General features: G+C 37.9%; 2 protein-coding genes across 5 annotated transcripts; one reads left to right on the top strand and one right to left on the bottom strand.

The window, feature by feature from the left end:
- The first annotated feature begins 1,216 nt into the window (after positions 1 to 1,216).
- CPR67 (cuticular protein RR-2 motif 67) lies at positions 1,217 to 22,297 on the top strand. 4 transcript variants are annotated; one of them, XM_062669260.1, is made up of 4 exons: positions 1,217 to 1,341; positions 1,426 to 1,515; positions 20,986 to 21,151; positions 21,687 to 22,297. In XM_062669260.1, the coding sequence occupies exons 3-4, from the start codon at positions 21,020 to 21,022 to the stop codon at positions 22,209 to 22,211; spliced, it is 657 nt and encodes a 218-aa protein (XP_062525244.1). In that variant the 5' UTR covers positions 1,217 to 1,341; positions 1,426 to 1,515; positions 20,986 to 21,019; the 3' UTR covers positions 22,212 to 22,297. The 4 variants fall into 4 exon arrangements, with proteins under 4 accessions (XP_062525244.1, XP_062525243.1, XP_062525245.1 ...); XM_062669259.1 differs by having other exon boundaries at positions 1,254 to 1,515; XM_062669261.1 differs by lacking the exons at positions 1,217 to 1,341; positions 1,426 to 1,515 and adding an exon at positions 9,666 to 9,767.
- On the bottom strand, positions 4,138 to 5,447 carry CPR68 (cuticular protein RR-2 motif 68). The gene is made up of 2 exons (NM_001173219.1): positions 5,412 to 5,447; positions 4,138 to 5,191 (listed from the first exon to the last, which is right to left on the bottom strand). Exons 1-2 carry the CDS (start codon positions 5,421 to 5,423, stop codon positions 4,253 to 4,255), a joined length of 951 nt encoding a protein of 316 aa, NP_001166690.1. The 5' UTR covers positions 5,424 to 5,447; the 3' UTR covers positions 4,138 to 4,252.
- Positions 22,298 to 22,623: the final 326 nt, after the last annotated feature.

The raw sequence follows: 22,623 nt of genomic DNA, 5'->3' as shown, positions 1-22,623 counted from the left end.
TAACTCGGGACGTGATACCAATACCGCATGGCTCATTGAAGAAAGTGCTGCGAATTACGCGATGACTCTTGCGCTACATGTTACGTTTCACAAGTCAAATTAGTGCTTTCTTCGACGACACACACTAGACGGCTGCGTAGGTCTGAGTCATCAGGAATAACAGACGTCGAATTAGTTCTAAAGTAGGTAACTATTTAAGCTGGGAATTGTGAATTTTTCCCCTAAAAAAGGGAAGCGAATATCGATAAAAAATTAACTGTTGGTCAAATAGCCTATAAGAAGTTAACACAGATGCGTGGCCAATTGGAATCTGAAATATTAAGCGTATTATCTATGATTGGAATCACACTTCTCATGAGAGATCGCAGACTTAGGCACATAACGAAATGTTTTGTTGTAGTACATTCATACATACATTATGTATATGTATGTAATAAATCATAAAAATACATACTTTTTTCTTATAAATACAAAACATGAATGATTTTCTTCGGATTGAGATTGTAATGAGATTCTTTCGATTATCATTTTTACTACCGTGTTACGCTTCTCAGCAGATATTTGATGAAGTATGTACGACAATACGTTACGGCTTTTAATCCTAATTTATTTATATAACATAAAAATTAGGAAAATTTGTAGCAAGTAAATAATAAAGTGAGTCAACAACGAAGTAAAATATATTAATAAAGTAGTCTAAAGCTCATAAAATCAAGCAATTCGTCGAAATAATGGCTTTCCAACACTACCCAGAAAACATATTATGTAAAAATCTATACTATATAACTCAAATACAACGTGGATACAAAAAAAGAAGAAACAAACATACAACCTATACCCGCAATAAATTTCAACAAAGAATATATTATATCCCAGACTTTAAGAAAAACACTAAAATTGGAAAGGCCATGAAGCGGATGAAATACATAAAATACCTCATCGAACATACAAGAACATATCATACACTCAACCAGCAATTTACTCACTATACATACATCTGTATATTCAAGCAGCTCATATTTGTAAACCCGCAAGCTATGTCTTCATACTTAACATAAGCGATTTATACTTAAATCCAAGGACAACCTTAAATAACAACAACAATACTACCAACAACTACTGGCAAAGAGCAGCCAAACAAAAAACACCAAAATCTACAATACGTATACACAAACTATCAAAAAATATTAGACACCATACCGTAGACATGAAAACTTAAAACTTTTTAATTAATTGAATTAGCCATAGTCTTCCTATATGAATATGTCATACATAACAATGACTTCGAGGATTTATAGACATAAAGAGGACGTTACACTCAAATAAATAGTAAATTTTACGGTAAAGATAAAAATATTACCTATCAAATACAATAGAAAACTAGATAAATAAAAAAATTACATTGAAAATACCTATTTCCATTAGAACAAGATCAAGTCGTCCAAAGATAATTCTGCATATGGCTCACCACAGGCAACTTTTTCCCCTAAAAAGGCTTCCTAACAGCAATTGAAGGTCAGTTAATAAAAACGAGAAATAAAACAAAATTTCTAATCAAAGATTTAATAAGTAGACTTTGCCGCCAATAGACTGAAGCCATAGTTCACAATGATCCAAACAAATAAGACCATTTTGTTCTTTCCAGTCAGTAGGTCTATGAGATATACATAATATCTATCTAATTTTATTCTGAAATTGAATTATATCAGATAAGTATTTATAACTAATCATCGGAATTGTAATTTTAGGAATCCTTGTATACTTCCGAGAATCGTGATGCTAGACGTATTGTTAAACAGCGCTCCGCGTTAGAAAAGTATTCGAACGCGAGGTGACGACTTCTTGGAGCAAAGTTTTCCTCTTCGTAGAGAATACTTTAAAAAATAAAATAGATGAACAGTCCAGTTCAAATAATTTTCTTATAAAGCTCTAAAATTAATTTTTTAGTTAAATGAAAATGTTGTAAGAATAAAATCCTATTATTTATGAAATTACAACATATTTAAAAAACGGTGCCCATTTTGGAGTAATTTACTGCTGTTTTCCGTATCAAAATAAATACACTGCGGAAATAACTTAATATATAGGTAAATATTAATAGAAAAACAATTATGAGTCTTTTTTTGGAAATATTAAAATGTAAACGAAATATGCCAACGCAATTAATATCAAAATACATTTTTAAAAAAATTGTTGAGTCGACCGTAGGCATGCCATACCATCCATCTAGAATTAACTTTTAACTGGAATCCATAGACATCTCAGGATAGGCTAATGTAACATTCAATCCAGAAGGAATGAATAAATAAGCAGGATAGTGGTACTTACCTGAGCGGGCTACAATACGCGTTCCTGTCAGTAATATTACAAATTTTGGGAGTATGGTTTTCAATTTTACTCTATCATAAAATCGTTTAAATACTTCGTATAAATAATTCGTACTTAGTACGTATAGCCTGAGCTAATTGGTACCTGCGATTGATATATAAACATCCTCACAGTCGCATCGTTTGTTCCAAGTACCTACACTAGGCGTTTTATCCCATAAGCTGCGGCACGGCTTGATTTAACTGTTCACTGAGTCGAAGCTAAATAACCTTACGTCGCTGATAAATTTCCCCATATGACCATAAAGCAGATCTACTAATGTACTAAAATACCAAAACCCGTTTTGGTATTTTTTACCAAACTGATAGCCTTGAGAGGCTATTACAGCTTCACCCTAGCGTGAAGGTAAGGTCTCGGGGCTCAAATCGGAAGTGTTGATCGTGATCGGAATCGTGAAGTGTAACACTGCTCCTAGAAAGAGCAGTGCTTCACAGAACCTACCACCGGATCGGAAACGTGACCCACTGAGATGATCCGGCGAGAAACTCAGTGGGCTCTGTCTATGGGTTAATTTACTCGTTGAGCCCTTCGTCGCAAGCGACGGGTTCGACGAGGACCGTGACCGGTGCTTGAGGTACCTAAAAGCACCTTTAATGGATCGGGAGGATCCGTAATGACGTGTTTAGGGCGTAGTTTTTATGTGAAACATCTATTTTCTTCTCAGTCGTATGCACTCTTGGCAGAGTGGTCGTGGTCATCACTTCGGTTGGTGGTGCGCTTCACCAGACGTCCCCATTCCTCGCGTACCGCGGCCCTTCTTGTGCACAAGAAACATCTATAGCCACACGTAAAACCGATTGATAGCGTGCCGTGGCGACGCGTTGCCGTTCTATATGGTAGTATAGAGTGTTTATGTAGTAGTATGATCGTTTCTTAATAATAATATTTTATTTTCATTATGCCACATGGATTTCCTGTCGTAAACCTGGACAAAATAATATCAATGTTTCATCTGCCAGGCTTCCCACGATTACTCATATTTTTTAACTAATTGGAGTAATATGTCTGGGATTTGGTTAAGCTAACGTCATAGCTGTGGCTTAAAAGCTTTCTGCTTCCGCCATTTCTTTTACGGAGCGTTAATATGTATTTGCAAACTGTCTTTGCTGCAAATCAGTGTCTTTTTTTTTCTGTTTATTTTTTCATGTTATATTAAATTTCCAGAAAAAATAGCAGCGTTTAATTTTGCGAATGGTCTTTGAAATACAAATCAAAACGTCGATAAGTAAAAAAATTTTGAAATTTAAATTTTTGTGCTTACAAATAACAAATCTTTAGAGGTGCATCGGTGTTCGAATCCTGCAGGTGAGTACCAATTTATCTAATGAAATACGTATTTAACAAATGTTCACGATTGACCTCCACGGTGATGGAATAACATCGTTTAATAAAAATAAAACCCGCAAAATTATAATTTGCGTAACTACTGGTGGTAGGACCTCTTGTGAGTCTGCACGGGTAGGTACCACCGCCCTGCCTATTACTGCCGTGAAGCAGTAATGCGTTTCGGTTTGAAGAGTGGGGTAGCCGTTGTAACTAAAATACTGAGACCTTAGAACTTATATCTCAAAGTGGGTGGCGCATTTACGTTGTAGATGTCTATGTCAGACTTAAAATCTTATCTAATATTTTGACTAGGATTATTAGAACCATAAATGATTTTGTCATTTAAATTTTAGATTATTCACGCGTGTTTCCGTAGTTTTTACAGATGTCTTAAATATTAAAAGAGAAATTAAAAAATGAATGTTATTTTAATGCTTTTATTTCATTCAGTATTAAAAAATAAACAAAAATAATCATAACTATTTACAAATCAAGTCTTTAGGAGTAAATTGAGGAGTCGTTGGGAATTTTATCTTGTTTAGGGGTAACGGTATCCAGCAGCTGTAGTTTCAATGAGCTTAGCGGGAGCTGCACGAACGGTGGAGGCCACAGCTGGTACCGCTGTCGCAGCGATAGGAGCAGCGTACGCGGCAGCAACTGGAGCTGCTGACACGGGTCCCGTTGCGGTGTAGGTGGTGTATGCTGCAGCTACTGGAGAGGCATATGAGGTGTAGGCCGCAGAAAATGGAGCTGTGTAGGCTGCAGAAAATGGAGCTGTGTAGGCAGCATATGGGCCAGCTGCAGCATAGCGTGCTGCAACTACGGAAGGAGCTGCGTAGCGCGCAGCAACAACAGGTGCGGGAGCTACTGGTGCGGTCGCATAACGAGCGTAGATAGGAGCCGGTGCAGCAGCGACCGGTGCAGCAGCTACTGGAGCAGCAGCGTACCGTGCTACGAAGGGAGCGGCTTCATATCTGGCTGCAGTAACATAGGGTGCCGAATATGCAGGAGCAACTGCGTAGCGAGCGGCGTAGTACGGTGCTGCAACAGGGGCAGCGGCTATAGGAGCAGCGGCTACAGGAGCAGCAGCCACCGGAGCTGCTGCATAACGAGCGGGTACTACTGCGGGCTCTGCAACAACTGCAGGCGCAGCCGCCACGAGTGGCTCTTTACGTACTACGGCATTGAAGCCATTAATGGAGTCAGCGGCGTAGTCCACGACACGACGTGTGCCGTCGGGTTCAACCAAAGAGTAAGATCCTTGAACCAAATCTCCATTGCGTTCTTCTTGTTGACTTTTGTAATCACCGGTTAAAGAGTCCGCTACATCATAGCCAAATCTGTATTGAGGAAGAGGATCGAATTCTTCGATTCTTGCCGCTACTGCAGGAGCTGCTGCTACCAGAGGCGCAGCTGCATAGGCGGCGGGAACAACGCTCCCATAAGCGGCAGCCAAAAGGCAAGAAAAGGTTACCAACTGTAAAAGAAAACACGAAATTACACATGAGGAAAAATTACAGTTGAAAAATTTATCATGTGAAACTTTGTAGTAATTTTCTTAATAATGTACTTCTTTTGGTCAGCATCAAGCTGTGTTTAGATTTTTTACACTATTATGATGTACTATAATTTAACACAATTAAAATTAATTTCCACTATTCACATTTCACTTCACATCAATCCAAATTCTGTTGTACCTTGAGGGCCATTGCTGTGGTTGTTGAGCTGTGTTCGGGGGTGCTTGAAGCGATGAACTGTACCCCTTGTTGGCTACTATCGGTATATATAGCTGGCGTGCTACGCTTGCCTCATCCTGGTCGCATCTCCAAATTTAAATATATTCAAGTACGCACGTACACGAGTCCGGCCGATGGGACGAGCGGACAATACCACGTAAACAAAGCAGCTACTTGTGCAACATACCTGGCCTATGAAACATCGCGGTCACACCAATTTTTCGCTCAATACACAAAACGACTTGTTTTCAGATGGTATATTAGACGATCTTCACGGTTCAATATTACTGAAAGAACTCATATGACAAATGCTGAAACAACTTTTGCGTAAGCCATAAACCCATACTGGTAATTTCGATTTTTGCATGTGTTTTTTTTTATTGCCCTTGTAGGCAGACGATCTTACGGTCCGTCCGAGCTTACAGTCCGAGTGGTTACCGTCGCTCATGGACACCAGCAACGCCAGGGGAGAGCCAAGCCGCTGTCTAGAATAATCATAAGCTTTTTAATTATTTTCTTTAAACGATTTGAGCTGTTGTTAAGCTCATTGTGAAGTCGCACAACTGAGTACTGTCATAGCTCTGCTTCTTTCTGTCGCTGAACTATTATGCATTCTGTATTTATAAATAGCCTAATAATTCATAAATGTATAATAATATACAAATGCAAAATATATATTTCAAGGGGCAATGGCTTGGCTATGCCACTGGTATTGCTGACGTCCGTGAGCAATGGTAACTCGTTACCAATAGGACCGTACGCTCGTCTGCCCATAAAGTGAATTAAAAAAAATAATCTTATCGTGATGTCAACATTATTAACATTACAGAGGGCTCTAGATGTGGATTTTGAATGTTTCAGTCCACGTGCCTACGCTATTAAAATCTAATAAAAGAGTAAATACTATTTACGGTAAATTATTGGTGCCTAAAAATGAATAAAAAAGATACGGCAATCGGATCCTGAAAAAGAGGCACACTACATGTTCAAGAATGACTTTCTCGACAAAACAAAAAAATCTGCGCGTATACAAAACGTATATAATCTGTCCCTTTACGTATCCCGCCATCTTGCATATTTTCTACCGCAAAGCATGCTATTTGGTACGCCTAGTAGTTTTATTATTATTTTTCTTAGTTCAAATTTAAAAGTGTAACATTAAATTACTATTAAAAATATACATAACTAAAACCCGATAGTCTAGGTGGTTTTTATTCACAATAAATTCATAAACGATGTCAATCGCCGCATTCTATTACAAATAATTCTACATCCTTGTTAATCCCTAACTGACTTCCACGGTGAAGGAATAACATCGTGCAATCAAAGTCAAACCCGCAAAATTATAATTTGCGTAATTACTGGTGGTAGGACCTCTTGTGAGTCTGCACGGGTAGGTACCACCGCCCCGCCTATTTCTGCCGTGAAGCAGTAATGCGTTTCGGTTTGAAGGGTGGGACAGCCGTTGTGACTATACTGAGACCTTAGAACTATATCTCAAGGTGTGTGGCGCATTTACGTTGTAGATGTCTATGGGCTCCAGTAACCACTTAACACCAGGTGGGCTGTGAGCTCGTCCACACATCAAAGCAATAAAAAAAACAAAAAAACTTCGTCGCCTTATTCTTATTTAGATCATTAGAACAAGGATATTGCGGAGAAATCGATAAATATGTATGTATTGAAGTCGCTGCGCGTGGTCTACGGTTAGGGCGCCCGGTAAATTCGTATCGAGCGATGCGATGTGTCAATGTTTGAATCCCACAAGCAGGTACCAAATTCTCTAATGAAATACGTACCTACTTAACACATATATTTACGAATGACTTCCTCTTTGAAGGAATCGTATCGTATAATAAAAATAAAACCTGCAAATTTTACAATTTGCGTAATTACTGGTCGTATTATAAGCTCGCACAGGTAGATACCACAGCCCTGCTTATTTCTGTCATGAAGCAATAATGCACTTCAGTTTGAAGGATGGTGTGGCAGTTATACTATAAGACTGAGACTTATAACTCGTGTCTCAAGATGGGTAGCGGCTTTAGCGTGATTGATGTCGATGGGCTCCGTGACCACTTAGAACCAGATGAGCCCTGAGCGCGTCCATCCAATAAAACAAAATGTACCAATAAACACATTTATATAAAACTAGCTGACCCGGCAGACTTCGTAGTGCCTCAATCGATAAATAAAAGACCTAAACTTTATTTAATTCCGAGAATTTTCATATTTATCTACCTTTTAAACCTTCTCTGGACTTCGACAAATAATTCAAGACCAAAATTAGCCAAATCGGACGAGCCGTTCTCGAGTTTTAGCGAGACTAACGAACAGCAATTCATTTTTATATATATATAGATTAATAGTTCGTTAGACCATTCACACAATACATATTATTATATATATCATGCCTATTTCTCCCGCAAAAGCAGTCATATTCTGTAATGTATGCCAATATGAAGAGCGGTCACCTCAAAATGGTACTTATTCGCCACGCAATGCAACTGTGACTGGCAGTGGTATATAACTTTCTGTCTCTAAAATTTAACATCACGCTGTCACCTCGTCTGCCCATCGAAACCTCAAAAAATCTGTTAATCTTATATATGAAATTCTCTTGTCACAACGTGACACGGTTTGACCGATTTTTATGAAATTTTATATGCATGGTCTGAGCATCGGCTACTATCTATTTTTCATACCTAAGTGATAAGGGTTGTCCACCCCTAACATCAATTTTTTAATTTACGAATTTTTGTTTTTTTGTTTTAATGAGGCATTATGCGGTTGATTTAGGTTTTGTTATTTTTGTTTTCCCGCATCGTTCACAGCGCTACATGCCTCTTTCGCTCATTTACCACATCCTTACACACTTACAATAAGTTGGTTTTTTTTTTCTACACTAGAAATTCCTTAGAAATCTTATACATATATGGCAAAACAACGTTTGCCGGGTCAGCTAGTTAAAATATAAAACTCGTGTAAGCCAATAAAACTTTCACGAGGTCGTTCTGTATACACATTAAAATCCAACACTTACTAAAACTAATGTTCGTTAAAACCGTTCGTATTTCGATATCAATACAAAATAACTTACGTGTGACATAAAGTAATGAAATAGTTAATAGTGATCTAGTTTGTAAATGTAGAGATTCGTGGACGGCCGTCGCGACATTTGGATCATGCTCCCTGGTCATACGAGTTACACATACGATTGCGAAACATTGTTATTATGTTGTTCAAGGTAACGTTATTACCTAGTCCATAGATTACATAGTTAGTGTATTACAAGTAAACGATATTATTTCGAATTAATTTCCCAAACGACAAAATTCATTAGAACAACATTTTATTTTGAAAACAAATAAGTCCACACAAAATACTTTACAAATTGCAATTGTGTTGTATAACTAATATTTGGCTTGGGATAATTAAAGCGATTAAGAAAAAATCATTTTCTTAATTACTGCTCTGCCTATTTCTGCCGGGAATCAGCAATGCGTTTCGGCTTGAAGGGTCCAAGAGTCACTAATTGGCATAATGTATAATTAAGATTTAGACCTAATGGTTTAAGTTGAGTATGGCATTGATGTGTGTCTATCTCAATGTATATGAGCTTCGATGAGTAACTAAGGTTGGCCGCGAGCTCTTTCTCCCGTCTTTTTTTTATTTTTTTTATTGCTTAGATGGGTGGCGAGTTCACAGCCCACCTGGTGTTAAGTGGTTACTGGAGCCCATAGACATCTACGACGTAAATGCGCCACCCACCTTGAGATATAAGTCCTAAGGTCTCAGTATAGTTAAGACGGCTGCCCCACCCTTCAAACCGAAACACATTACTGCTTCACGGCAGAAATAGGCGGAGTGGTGGTACCTACCCGTGCGGACTCACAAGAGGTCCTACCACCAGTGAAATGTGCCAGCAAATAAGTAATAACGTAGTTTATTTGATACTAGTTTGAGAACAATCAACAAGTATAGTATAGACCCGTGCAATATAAGCTCCTTAACGGGCATCCATGATGAATGCATAAACCCGTCCATGTGTCATTTGGGCGGTTCAATTTGCATCACAATGAAGTTTGCAGCACAGGTGAAGGACGTCATCTAGACGAAAACTGTCTCGTGCTCCAAATTGCTAGTCAAGCGGCTGTCATTCTTCGTGCATACAAAGTTGCCGTGTTCGAATAGTAATATAAGTTACATACTATTGAAAAATTTTAGACAATTGTCATGTTTAGTTGTGGAGTAAATACTTTTACTTTCTGAATTCATTGTATTTAATCACCAAGTTAGCTTTGCAAAACATTATAGGTATGTATTTAGAAACAAAATAGTGTTTTTTCGTTTTTCCCTTTTTTTGCTGCGTTTTAACAATTACTGAAAACATCAATAGGAACATTAACAGAAAATGAAACAACACTAAAAAAAAGCTGCAGAATATTTATATATTCTGTGAAGTTAAGCGCATTTTTTATTTTACAACATACAATTTCTAGTGATAAGTTCGTCGATCATAAATATCATGAATAGTTATTTTACCCGCGACTTCATTTACGTAGAATTAAGTATATTTTTGAATAATAGAATGTTAAGGAGCTATTTAAGGTACCAAAATCATGCTTTTTAGCCGACTTCAAAAGGGGAGGTTAATAGTGCTCCGCTCGTCTTGGTCTTAGCGTGATGTTATAAATAGATTATAGCCTTCCTCAATAAATGAGCTATCTGACACTGAAAGAATTTTTCAAATCGGACTAGTAGTTCCTGAGATTAGCGTGTTCAAACAAACAAAATCTTCAGCTTTATAGTATTAGTATAGATAAACTTAATCCTGGAATTAACACCGTGGCGTATTTCATTTTCCAGTGTATGTATTACGTCAAGGCAGGTTGGACACGAAAGCTCGGTGTGCGTTGAGCATTTTCCTGTGCACGTGCGTCCTTCACAAGGTTGCCAACTGTTGCACAACTTTCGTTCATGACACGCAATATCATAATATTGAATCCAAGCCTAGTTTTTATTTTATTTTAAGGACATGTTATACCTTAGTGACGTCAGAGTGGTAAATTACGTTTATTTATAATTATCAGCTACACATTTTTATGTATTAGTCCATGTAACTAAATTTACAAAAGTCATGTATTTTTTGTAGTTTTTTTCTTTTCGATCAAATTTGATTATTTACGATTACGTAATTACGATGGTAAAAATGTACTAGAAGAGCTTTCGGGATTTAGCACCAAGGAATCCCAGCCCGGCAGTCAAAGGCGTCCGGAGCATCGTCGGAGATCCACCCTTTGAGACGTTCACGGAATAGCCCGTTGGATTACAACCAGCGTGAGTCGAGGAGAGGAGCGTTACACTGTTGCTATTTCTTAAGACACATGTAGAGCAGACTGTATGTCGTATTTTCGAGTTTATCTTGTCTGCTCTGAAACCAGCATACGAAGAATACTTTTTTTTCCTACCTAAGCTGATAGCCTTGAAAGGCTATTACAGCGCAACCTTAACTAGTAGGTGAGCTCACGGGGCTCAAACCAGAGCGATGTTAACACTGACCCTAGCAAGAGCAGTGCTTCGCAGAATATACCACCGGACTGGAAACGCGACCCACTGAGAAGATCCAGTGAGAAACTCAGTGGGCTGGGAAGAATACCCTAAATCATTACAGTACTAGAAGTCAAATGACATCTAAAGAGAGAAAAAGAGAAAAAAGCACTATCACATGCCCTGTTGCTTCTTTCTGAAAAACAGTGCACTTGTAACAGCCTGATTTGGCGTTTTATTTCCAAATAAAATGAATACAGATTGTTTTAGTTAATAAACGTTACGATGTAGAATGAAAAATTTTCATTGTGTTGAGACATTTATTTAAAAAATCACGGAAGTGATTTGAACAAATGAGCGGAACAAAATTAAAAATCTTTTGTCTTACACAAAAAAACCTAATTCGATCCGGATTATTCATTTTTATATATTCATCAGATAAATACTATTCATATTATAATTTTACAGCGACAGCAACAATGAATATTAAAACGTGATAAATTAGGGTGTTAAGTTTTTTTTTTTCACCAAAGAAATATTGATATATATATTTTTTTATTGCTTAGGTTGGTGGTCGTGCTCACAGCCCACCTGGTTTTAAGTGGTTACTGGAGCCCATAGATATCTACAACGTAAATGCGCCACCCACCTTGAGATATAAGTTCTAAGGTCTCAAGTATAGTTACAACGGCTGCCCCACCCTTGAAACCGAAACGCATTACTGCTTCACGGCAGAAATAGGCAGGGTGGTGGACCCACCAGTGCGGACTCACAAGAGGTTCTACCACCAGTAATTACGCAAATTATAATTTTGCAGGTTTGATTTTTATTACACGATGTTACCTTCACCGTGGAAGTCAATCGTGAACAATTGTTGAGTACGTATTTCATTAGAAAAATTTGTACCCGCTTGAGATTCGAACACCGGTGCATCGCTCAACACGTATGCACTGGACGTCTTATCGTTTAGGCCAATAAGACTTAAAGTAGTAGTATGTAGTAAGTAGTAAGTACCTTGACATGAATTACTGACACCATTTTTGAAATAAATATTGTAACTGGAGTACGTTTTTGCGGCCATTTCTTGTAATTCGAATTCAGTAAAATCTCAACATATTATTTAACTAAATGTACTATAAAAACTAGGAACAAATATTGGAATTCAGTAAAGGCTAGCACGATCAATAACGCTATCGGATCAAATAAATTAAAACAGATCTGTACAATTTAAACTTATCTAAACCTGATTCAAATTATATTAAAATATGTTTATTTATTTATTTATTAATTTAGGCACACCAACAGCAATACACACAAAACATTCAATCTTAAAATTAACATGTATATAATTAAGTACTGGTATGTACGCCAGTTACAGGCATGTACAGCAATCTCTTATAACAAACTATGAAATGTTACAGCCATTTTACAAACAGCGGAAAAATAGGCTAAATTTATATGTTAACAGTACGACAAAAAAAAGTATATTTGAAAATAACATGAAAACAAGAGTTAACTACCTAACATTCTCTAAATATGTATCTAATATGTTATACATATTATTTCAAAACATCTAAATGTATGTACGTACCTACTTAAACATTTTTTGCGGTTTAACTTTACAAACTTCGTAGTCGTCCGTGACCACGAAAGCCATAACGTATTCGTAGAGTCGAATTTTTTTTTTGTGCCTATCTGCGATCAGCCCTGGACCATGACAGATGTGTTGCGTGTCCCATCGCGTCGAAGAGGCTCCTCACCAGGAGACTCCTCATTGATCACCATCTGTCATCAACTCCTTGTATATCATGACGTTTCAGTCGTCTGATGTAAGTGACTTTTGTCAACGCATTAGCTAGGGTATTTGGGTGGTCTTCCATTAGTCCCTGTCAACCTTATCTCTTCCTTAACAGTTCTCATGTTCATGGCTTCTTGGATCTCAGTGTTTGTCACAAACCATGATAGAATATAGTGTAACAAATAAGAAAAAACTCGAGGCTAAACAGTAAAAGTAGTTTTAAATATCGTGAAAACTAGCGCAAATCGAAGAAAATGCTTTATTGTATTGCAAATCATGAAATCGTTCCCGTGAAATTGGTGTGTCATAATGAAACTCGATGTATACAATTACAAGGATATGGCAATATGGCATTTACATACCGCTAAGGTCATGTTACACGCAGGGTTGCCCGGCAGCGTACGCTATACGCTCGGTACGTGATAAAGAAAGTAAGTAGCTACTTAGCGAATCTGATTGTATCAAGTTATGGATCAATTCAATGCACGAACATTTTTAATGCTCTCATTAGGAGTTCGCCCACAAATAAGTTCTAAAAATGGTTGGATATACTGGTGTTTAATGAATTTTGCATAACTCTTATGCATAAACCTTATTCTATCCATTATTCTATCGATCACACCAATTAAAACATGGTACTTTGTAGGTGCAAAATATTAGAAGAAATAATACTTATTTTTTTTGGATAAGTTTTTGCCAGTGATATTTCAGCAAAGACAAGGTGGACTTCTTACTCAATAAATATTCAGACTAAGATATCTATGTGTGTGTGTGTTATCTTCAAACGTTGTTATACAACTTTTGTGTTGGTTGGTGTACGTCGTGGCCTAAAGGACGTCCGGTGCATTCGTATTCAGCAATGGATCAGTGTTCGAATCCCGCTGGCAAGTACAATTTTTTCTGATGAAATCGTATTTTACAAATGTCCACGATTGACTTGTGAAGGAATAACATCGTGTAATAAAAAACCAAACCCGCAAAATTGTAATTTGTGTAATTACTGGTGATAGGACCTCTTGTGAGTCCGCACGGGTAGGTACCACCGCCCTGCCTATTTCTGCCGTGAAGCAGTAATGCGTTTCGGTTCGAAGGGTGGGGCAGCCGTTGTAACTATACTGAGACCTTAGAACTTATATCTCAAGGTAGGTGGCGGCATTTACGTTGTAGATGTCTATGGGCTTCGGTAACCGCTTAACACCAGGTGAGACGTGAGCTCGTGGAGGAGCAAAAAAAATATTTATATTTATTATTCATTAAATTAAATTGTTTTCTAAATTCAGCTTAGCCTCCCATATGAGCAAACAGTTTCAACTATAAGACTTTCAGAAGAAGGAAAAAAATGATCCGTATCCAGTCTCGAACCTGCGACCTTTCGAATAAGTGGCTTACACACGATACCGCTGAGAGTCGTGTGCGTTAGACCTTGGACTGGATTACGAATAAAAACGGGTTCACACATAATAAGTTCACATATTATTATATACAACCGGTTTTGAAATAAGTGGTGCATTTGGATTTACAATATCTTCTAAATTGTTAATGGCATGCTTGACCGTTGCATTCATATTGTGTTTCTGTAACCAGTCCAGCACTATCTCTGCCTCATCGTGCCGCTACAACTCAACGTCGGTTAATGATATTCGGTGAAACACTTATGCGCTATGCATATGCACTATGCACATGCACTATGCATATACAAATAAATGAATATTTACGTACTTTTACTTTTTTGTGTGTGTGTGGTTTTTTATTGTCCTTGTAGACAGACGAGCATACTGCCCACCTGATGATGAGTGGTTATCGTCGCTTATGGACGTCAGCAATGCCAGGGGCAGAGCCAAGTCGCTGCCTACCGCTGTTTGCTTGTTAGGACCAAAGAAAAGTTCTTACTAATTATTTTATGTATGTGAATATACCGTACTCAGTGCCCAAACAATTCCAAGCCGTATATGGTAGCCTAGAAAAGACAAAACCGTCTGTTATTACACACGTTTATCCTATCAGTATTTAGTTATACAAATTTGTATTGCTTAAATTTAAATATTGTTATTGTGGGAATAGACGACGAAAGGATAATCTTTCACCGAGCGGATGATATTGCATTATATTAATTAAGGGTGTCGTTTGTGAACACGTTTTCGATGCCTCCAATGAACACTAATCTAACGCAAAATTTTAAAATTTTCGTTTTTCACGCAAATCGCTTCACTATGTTAAAACTATTACAATTAATCATTATTAATAGGGTTCGAAGCAAGAGTAAATCAGCTAGCTACACAAAAAAACCATAAATATATCTGCAATAATAAAGATTTTATAAACTTTTTTCGTTTAAATGCTTCTCCTGTAAATCTACGAATTTGGAGTTAGCGTAGTGTTCATTGGAGGCATCGTTTTAAGGACGCATGTTTGAATTGAACAGCGGCGTAGTCGCATCGTGCGAAATGACTATACCGGATTATCCTTTAGGTCGAGACGACTTATAACGGGTACCTACCTGTGCGCGATCACAATACACTAGTCCACGCATTAAACAGCAATCATCATCATCCTCATCAGCCCACAGAGGTCCATTAGGTACTGCATATAAGTCTTCTCCAAGGTTCATCACAATGACCATTCTTGCTCTCGCATCCAGCGATTTCAGGACAGGGGACCAGCTTGTTACAGAAAGCTTTGATATTATTGTCATTTTGTGGTGAAACTGAAAATGTATGATAATCATCTTGTAAAAAATACATATGAATTCCAACCATCCCACTATGGAATGAGCTTTCCTCCACGGTGTTTCCCGAGCGCTATGACAGGTCCTTCTTCAAACGAGGCTTGTGAGACTATTAAGCGATAGACAGCGGCTTGGCTCTGCCCCTGGCATTGCTGAAGTCCATGGGCGACGGTAACCACTCACGATCAGGTGAGCTGTATGATCGTCTGCCTACAGGGGCAATAAAAAAAAATCCATTTCGTAACGATCACATCAGATCAACAGACGTCCCCCCTAAGACATTTAAAAAAACCTTCATTTATTAAAGCACCCTTTGATGAGAATGAATAACCTTACTCCAAATTAATAACATCATTATTCATTGACAATGTCCACGCTTGCATTTTGGAACAATAGCACAACCTTACCTTGACATTATAGAATATAGGTGGATAATGATTGTTATCCAACTGTGCGCATTACTAACCGTCGCTGATTATCCATTTGAAAGCTTGCATAAACTTAATTGAAAATAATAATTGATACCAACTTTTTTAATGACATTTCGAGTTATTTCTTCGTGCAAGTGAAGTTTAATTGCCTTAAAGTTGATCTGGTGAGACAATGAACGCAAACTATAAAATTGATCGCGATTACAGTTACAAAAGAATACTTATTGTATTTAATGGATGATAGCATTAAGCTCTTCTTTTATTAGTTTAAGTTCAACGTGCTCACTTAAAATACAAATTATATATTAATTTAGTATTATCCAGTTCAAAATACTGAATTACCTAACATCCGTCGGAATAGTAGAAATCCCTTAGATTATTTACTTTATTCTATGAAGTACCCTCACCAATATTTCTAAAAAGCTACCTAATGCGTAAAACTAAACACAAACACAATCTTAAGTTTTCGTAGACAAATATCAAGTCCATGTGTATGAGGTGTATTATCCTGCATATATCTACCAAGAAGTCATCATGCATTCCGGCTTGAAAAAAACCCAATTTTATATCTCAAGATGGACAATGGCTTTAACATTTTGCTATGATCTATACTAATCTATACTAATACATAAATCTACAGTGGTTTTTACGGATGTTCCGTTATAACTACTAAACCATGCATCCGATTGACTTGAAACTTGGTTTCCACGTAGAAAATACCAGACCAGTGTCGCGTACTTAATGGATAGGCTATTATAATATTTATATGAGTGTTGGACTCCCTAATAATAATGACAATAATGTTAATTTTAAATTCCCAGCGAAACGGACGAGTAGGTACGGCTATATAGTCTTCGATAAGATCTTAGCAACATTGGGCTTCCAGTAGGATTGTCAACCTAAGCTATAAAAAAAAATTAACAGAATCTCATTAAAATAATTTAAATCCACAATTCAACATTTAATTTATTTCAATCAAACTTTTAAGCTAATTACACAATTTAGTACAAGTGGAGAGTGTAAGCGAGTGCAAGAATGAGTGCGAAGCTTGAGTAGCTTCACGAGTAGGACGTTTCGTCTTTTCCAAACCAATGATGTGATTACACTAGGGCTGAAAGCCTGCAGCCAATCAACAATTTCGAAGTTCTTCCATGATGCAGGAATAACATCACGAATTTATTCCTGCCTTAGCTAAGCCTAAGCTTTAATTTTTGTTAGCTAAGCCTAAGCTTTAATTTTTGTTACGTGGGCCCATGTGTTTGTACCACGCTCCCTCCTATTTCTGCCGCGAGTTAATCACGCGTTCCAGTTTCAAAGACGGAGCAGCTGTTGTAAAGTACTTGCGACCTCAATCTTTTATTTTATGGGCCACCACCCATCATCCACGTTATGATCTCCATGGGCTCCGGTAAGAAGTTAATATCAGCCCGTCTATCTATTTACAGCAACAAACGAACGACCCAGTACTCAATTTAAAACCTTGACTGTATTAAGGGCCAACGACTCTGTTTACGGGAAATAATTAAATATCGTTTTATTTAGAGTAATTTAAACCGGAATTAAGTGACATTTTGTTTTGAAATGTAATCGTTGATTAATTAACGTCCATTAGATTAAAAGCACTCGTTATTATTATTTTGACTCTAAAACACTTGAAAAGTAGGTTATTTTTCATTGGTTTTTATGAATGCAATGACCTCAAACTCTATTTGGTATTACGAAGTCTTACTGGAGCTTAAAAGCACCTCTAAACATGAAATCGAAGTCTCAATTGTGTTTTTTAACGGCTGTCCCACCCATCAAAGAGGAACATATGATTATTTCACGACAGAAATAGACAGAATGGTGATAGATATGTATACATTATGTATGTTTACGTACGGGCCCACACGTTTTTTTTTATTGCTTATGTGGGTGGACGAGCTCACAGCCCATCTGGTGTTAAATGGTTACTGGAGCCCATAGACATCTACAACGTAAATGCGCCACCCACCTTGAGATATAAGTTCTAAGGTCTCAGTGTAGTTACAACGGCTGCTCCACCCTTCAAACCGAAACACATTACTGCTTGTACATATTACTACAATATATTGTTATACTAGCGTTTCGCCCGCATCTTCTCCCACATGCTTTAGATTTAATATCATGTAGTAGACCAACAATGTTAAGCAGTGAAATGAATGAAACGGAATAGCCTATAAATGATTAACTAGACGGTCCGCAGATGCTAGGAGCGGACCGCGGGCCCATGGGATGGAATTTAGGGCACTAATCACTAATCAACTCCACTGCACTCTCGTCCAAGCGACCGGGTGGCGTAAGGGGTTACCGTGATCAATACTGCAACCAGACAGCGCAGCTCACCCAAAGGACGCCCGGCTGATGGAACCCTCGAGGTGAATCGAAGGCTCTGAAACATCAGGCGTCTTGGTATGGCAGCCTGTCAGACTGCTCAGGCAGTACGGCTGGTGTCCTTCTTCAAACGAGGCTTGTGGAGAGTATTAAACGGTAGGCAGAGGCTTGGCTCTGCCCTCGGCATTGCTGACGTCCATGAGCGACGGTTACCACTCACCATCAGGTGGGCCGTATGCTCGTCTGCCTATACGGTAATAAATAAAAAAAATACCCTGCTGGACCAGAACCAATCAGGACACGATACACCGCTAATTGATTACTCTTTTTTTCATGATGATAGTGTTCCCCCTCGGCAGCACGTTAGAGTGCAGGTAGCATACCGCGCGCTCTGCCCCTTCAGGTCACCCTTTGACCTTCACCGAGGGGAAGTCGCCTCCTACAGAGGGGCCGGGACGAACATCCGAATTCCCCCTTCCGGTCTACGACTTGACGGCGACGGATCAGTGGGGTTAGAGAAGAGCTATCTCTCTTTCTCTCTTTTTCTCTCCTTCCCCTCCTTCTGCGATATGGTGGACTCGCAGAAATCGAGCGTCGCCTTGCCACAACAGCCCAAAAATAACATTGTTTTACATTTGTTGCATTTTGATTTGTAACGATCGTCATTTCGCTTTATTATTATTTGTTTTATATGAATTTGAATTATTATTACATACACATATCCAAAAACATGTCCGTGTTGTATTTGCCAAAAATAAAATATTGAGGAGCATTCTATGAAACAAAACAACCTCAGTAATTACACTATCAAAACAAATTGTCGGCATAGAAATAAAACGTGATAAATAGACAATCAGGTTGCCAAATTACCAAAATAATTTTCAACATTATATATTTTACAGTTAAAATTCACTAGCCTAGCATATACTTACCTATATACGTTTTGGACATAGATATATTATATAAATAAGGGCAGTTCCAGTGATCTTTAGAGTGCAACGTACGACCTAACGCCCATGGCCTGATGACATATAATACCAACCATTTTTGTGAAGTACTTATGCACCTAGTACGTAAGAAGGGAACCACTACAACGACAAAGAAATAAAATCATGCAATAAAGTTTATCAAATTTTTGTATTCTATGTAAAATGTTATTTTTAATGAACGTAATATGGATGCAAAATCTGAAGTAAATCATCATCATCATCAGCCTTTATCTGCCCACTGCTGGACATAGGCCTTCCCCAATGCCTTCCACAAAATAAATGATATAAATAAATAAAATAAAAATAAATACCCAAAATTAAGGAGCGGACGGTTAGCGTATGGACATGTGATGCGTAAAGAGAAGATGCATGTGACTAGGAGATGTATGGAAATGGAAGTGCAAGGTAGAGGGGGAAGAGGTCGACCGAAGAAGACATGGATGGAGTGTGTGAATGACGATATGAGAGAGAGAGGAGTGAGTGTTGAGATGACGGCTGATAGAAGAGAATAGAAGAGAAAAATTAGCACTGCCGACCCCACCTAGTGGGATAAGGTGGAGAAAAAGAGAAGAAGAAAAATAAATATCCATCAAAACGTAATCAATTATGGCGTGTTGAGTGTGATCTTGCGCGATTACGTACCACGTAATGGAGAGCTATTGTTCGCTATTATTAGTCTACGACCCCCTGAAAAGTCTTGAGGGAGTTAGGAAGCTAAATTTTAAGCGCGTTTAGGTATATGTGGTATTATTATCATCTGAGGCATTATAGCTGCGGATGGACCTGGTAAATCTCTCCAGTCTGATCTTTTCGTGGCTTTCCTTCTCCAATTCCAACCCCTAAGTTCTTTGTGTTTTATTCGAGGAGATTAAACGATCTGATTTGAAAAGTTCGAGGCTCATTTGTATATAGTTACTAGCTGACCCGGCAAACATTGTTTTGCCTTATATAAGATTTCTAGGGAATTTCTAGTGTAAAAAAAAAACTAACTTATTGTAAGTGTGTAAGGATGTGGTAAATTAGTGAAAGAGGTATGTAGTGCTGTGAACGATGAGGGAATATATAATAAAAATAACAAAACCTCATTCAACCACATAATACCTCATTATAACAAAAAAAAAATGTCCAAATAAAAAAAAAATATGTTAGGGGTGGACAACCCTAATCACTTAGGGGTATGAAAAATAGATAGTAGCCGATTCTCAGGCTTACTGAATATGCATAAAAAATTTGATGAGAATCGGTCAAGCGGTTTCGGAGGAGTATGGGAACGAACATTGTGACACGAGAATTTTATATATTAAAAGTTAAATTCGTTAGTCGCTTAAAGTATAAATATGTAAAAATAGATAACGTAGGTCGGTGAACGAGCTCACAGCACACTTGTTTCAGATGGTTATAAGATAGGCCATAGATATTAGAACATGAATGCCGACACCCAACTTGAGACATTAAATCTAAATCTCAGTTGTATCATTTTGTAGCATTTTCCACCCGCGGAGGAACTGACGCGAAGGAACTGATGATTCCCTCACGACAGAAACAGGCAAATTGGTGACAGCTATCTGATCGGCTGTCTATACGCTCTACCATAAGTGAATATTTATTTTACACCACCACTATTTTTTTACACGAGACCAAGAAAACTCTAGGACCATGACAAAATTCATGTTTACTGCTTTTTTTCTAGGAACTCACCTATCAGCCCCTCGGGGCTAAAGCTCATGGTCGCCTATCGTCGCAGCCAAATAGTGAAAGGGTGCGCCCCCGCTGGTAGTATAAAAGCTACGGGCAATCTTCGTAAAATATCATTCGAGATCCACGATCAAGTCACTCACAGTACAATGGCATTCAAGGTATAATATTAACACTATCGTTAAATTAATTAATTATTAAATTGATTTTATAAATTACATACATACATTAGAAGCAATTTAATTTATTTTGTACATACCAAGAATTAGGTGTAATTATGGTGTGTGTGTATTTTCTTTTAGGTCTCTTACCTTTCTTACCCTTAAATTGATTGCATAGATTTAAATAATATACCAGCAGAACTGATAGACGTTGTTCTGCCCAGTTAAAAAATCCGGGAATATGGTCGTAGCGCCATCTACCAAGCCCAATTCTAAATCTTTGCAAATTCAATTGTCAGTATCCAGGAACGCATTCAGTGCGCACAAAAATTATTAAAATCGTTCCATTTAAAAGAAGTTCAGTATCGAATCATCAATAAATATAAAGATTAGAAGTATTAACATTTTCAAATGTTCCATTTAGAATTAGAGTGTATTTCCGTTTAACATTTTAATGTTTCGTAGATTTTTCCGAACATTACAATTTGCCTAATTGTATTGTAATATTATATTTTGATATGTTATTTGTTTACAGTTCGTAGTATTGGCTTGCCTGGTAGCTGTTGCCAGCGCCGGTGTGGTTCCAGTAGCGCAATACGGTTACGCAGCACCCGCATTGCACGCAGCACCAGTGTCGTACTCCGCCCCCATTGCTAAAGTCGCTGTCGAAGAATACGATGCACACCCTCAATACAGTTTCGCATACGACGTACAAGATGGCGTCACTGGTGACTCGAAGAGTCAACACGAGACCCGCGACGGCGATGTCGTTCAAGGCTCTTACTCCGTGGTTGACCCCGATGGCATCAAGCGCACCGTTGAATACACCGCCGATCCCCACAACGGCTTCAACGCTGTCGTGCACAGAGAACCCCTCGGCCACGCCGCTAAAGTAGCATATGCTGCACCAGTCGCCAAGATTGCTGCCCCAGTTACTTATGCCGCATCCCCGGTCGTACACTCTGCTCCTATCGTGCACTCCGCCCCTGTCGCCTACTCATCCCCTATCGCTAAATACCCTGCCCCCTTCACCTATTCCGCTCCCATCTACCACCACTAAAACGTGCCAAAAACTAAAAATCTAATTATACAATTTAATTGTATTATTAGTTTATTTTATTAGGCAAATTAAATTATTTTCAAATAGATTCTCTTTTCATTTATCAAGTCACTTATTATTATTTTTAGTATTTCCTACTAGATAATAATAATAGGTCTTCAACTATGAACTTGCAGCTTTACAATACTTTGAAATGTAATCTATGTATAGCTGGGCAAAAATTCTAAATTCAAATGCATTTTATTTTAAAAGTATCGAATTATATTTTCAAGCTCAGTCATTCGTTTACTAATTAGTGTTTTGTTTTCACTATATTTGTTTCTTTTTCATTAATATGGATACAATTTTCATTTAAAAAATTAAATCCGTGGCCGCCCCACAACTATACTTAACATGGACTAATTAAAGGCGA

The sequence above is a fragment of the Bombyx mori genome, chromosome 7 (genome assembly GCF_030269925.1).
Source record: "Bombyx mori chromosome 7, ASM3026992v2".
NCBI lineage: Eukaryota > Metazoa > Arthropoda > Insecta > Lepidoptera > Bombycidae > Bombyx > Bombyx mori.
Note: the sequence above shows the minus strand (reverse complement) of the source record. Positions and strands in the feature narration are given on the sequence as shown.

Bases quoted from the DNA above. Each gene is read 5' to 3' on its own strand.
- CPR67 (XM_062669260.1), top strand. From the start codon at position 21,020: ATGGTCGCCTATCGTCGCAGCCAAATAGTGAAAGGGTGCGCCCCCGCT. The intron at 21,152-21,686 runs GTATAATATTAA...ATTTGTTTACAG, and splicing joins ACAGTACAATGGCATTCAAG to TTCGTAGTATTGGCTTGCCT.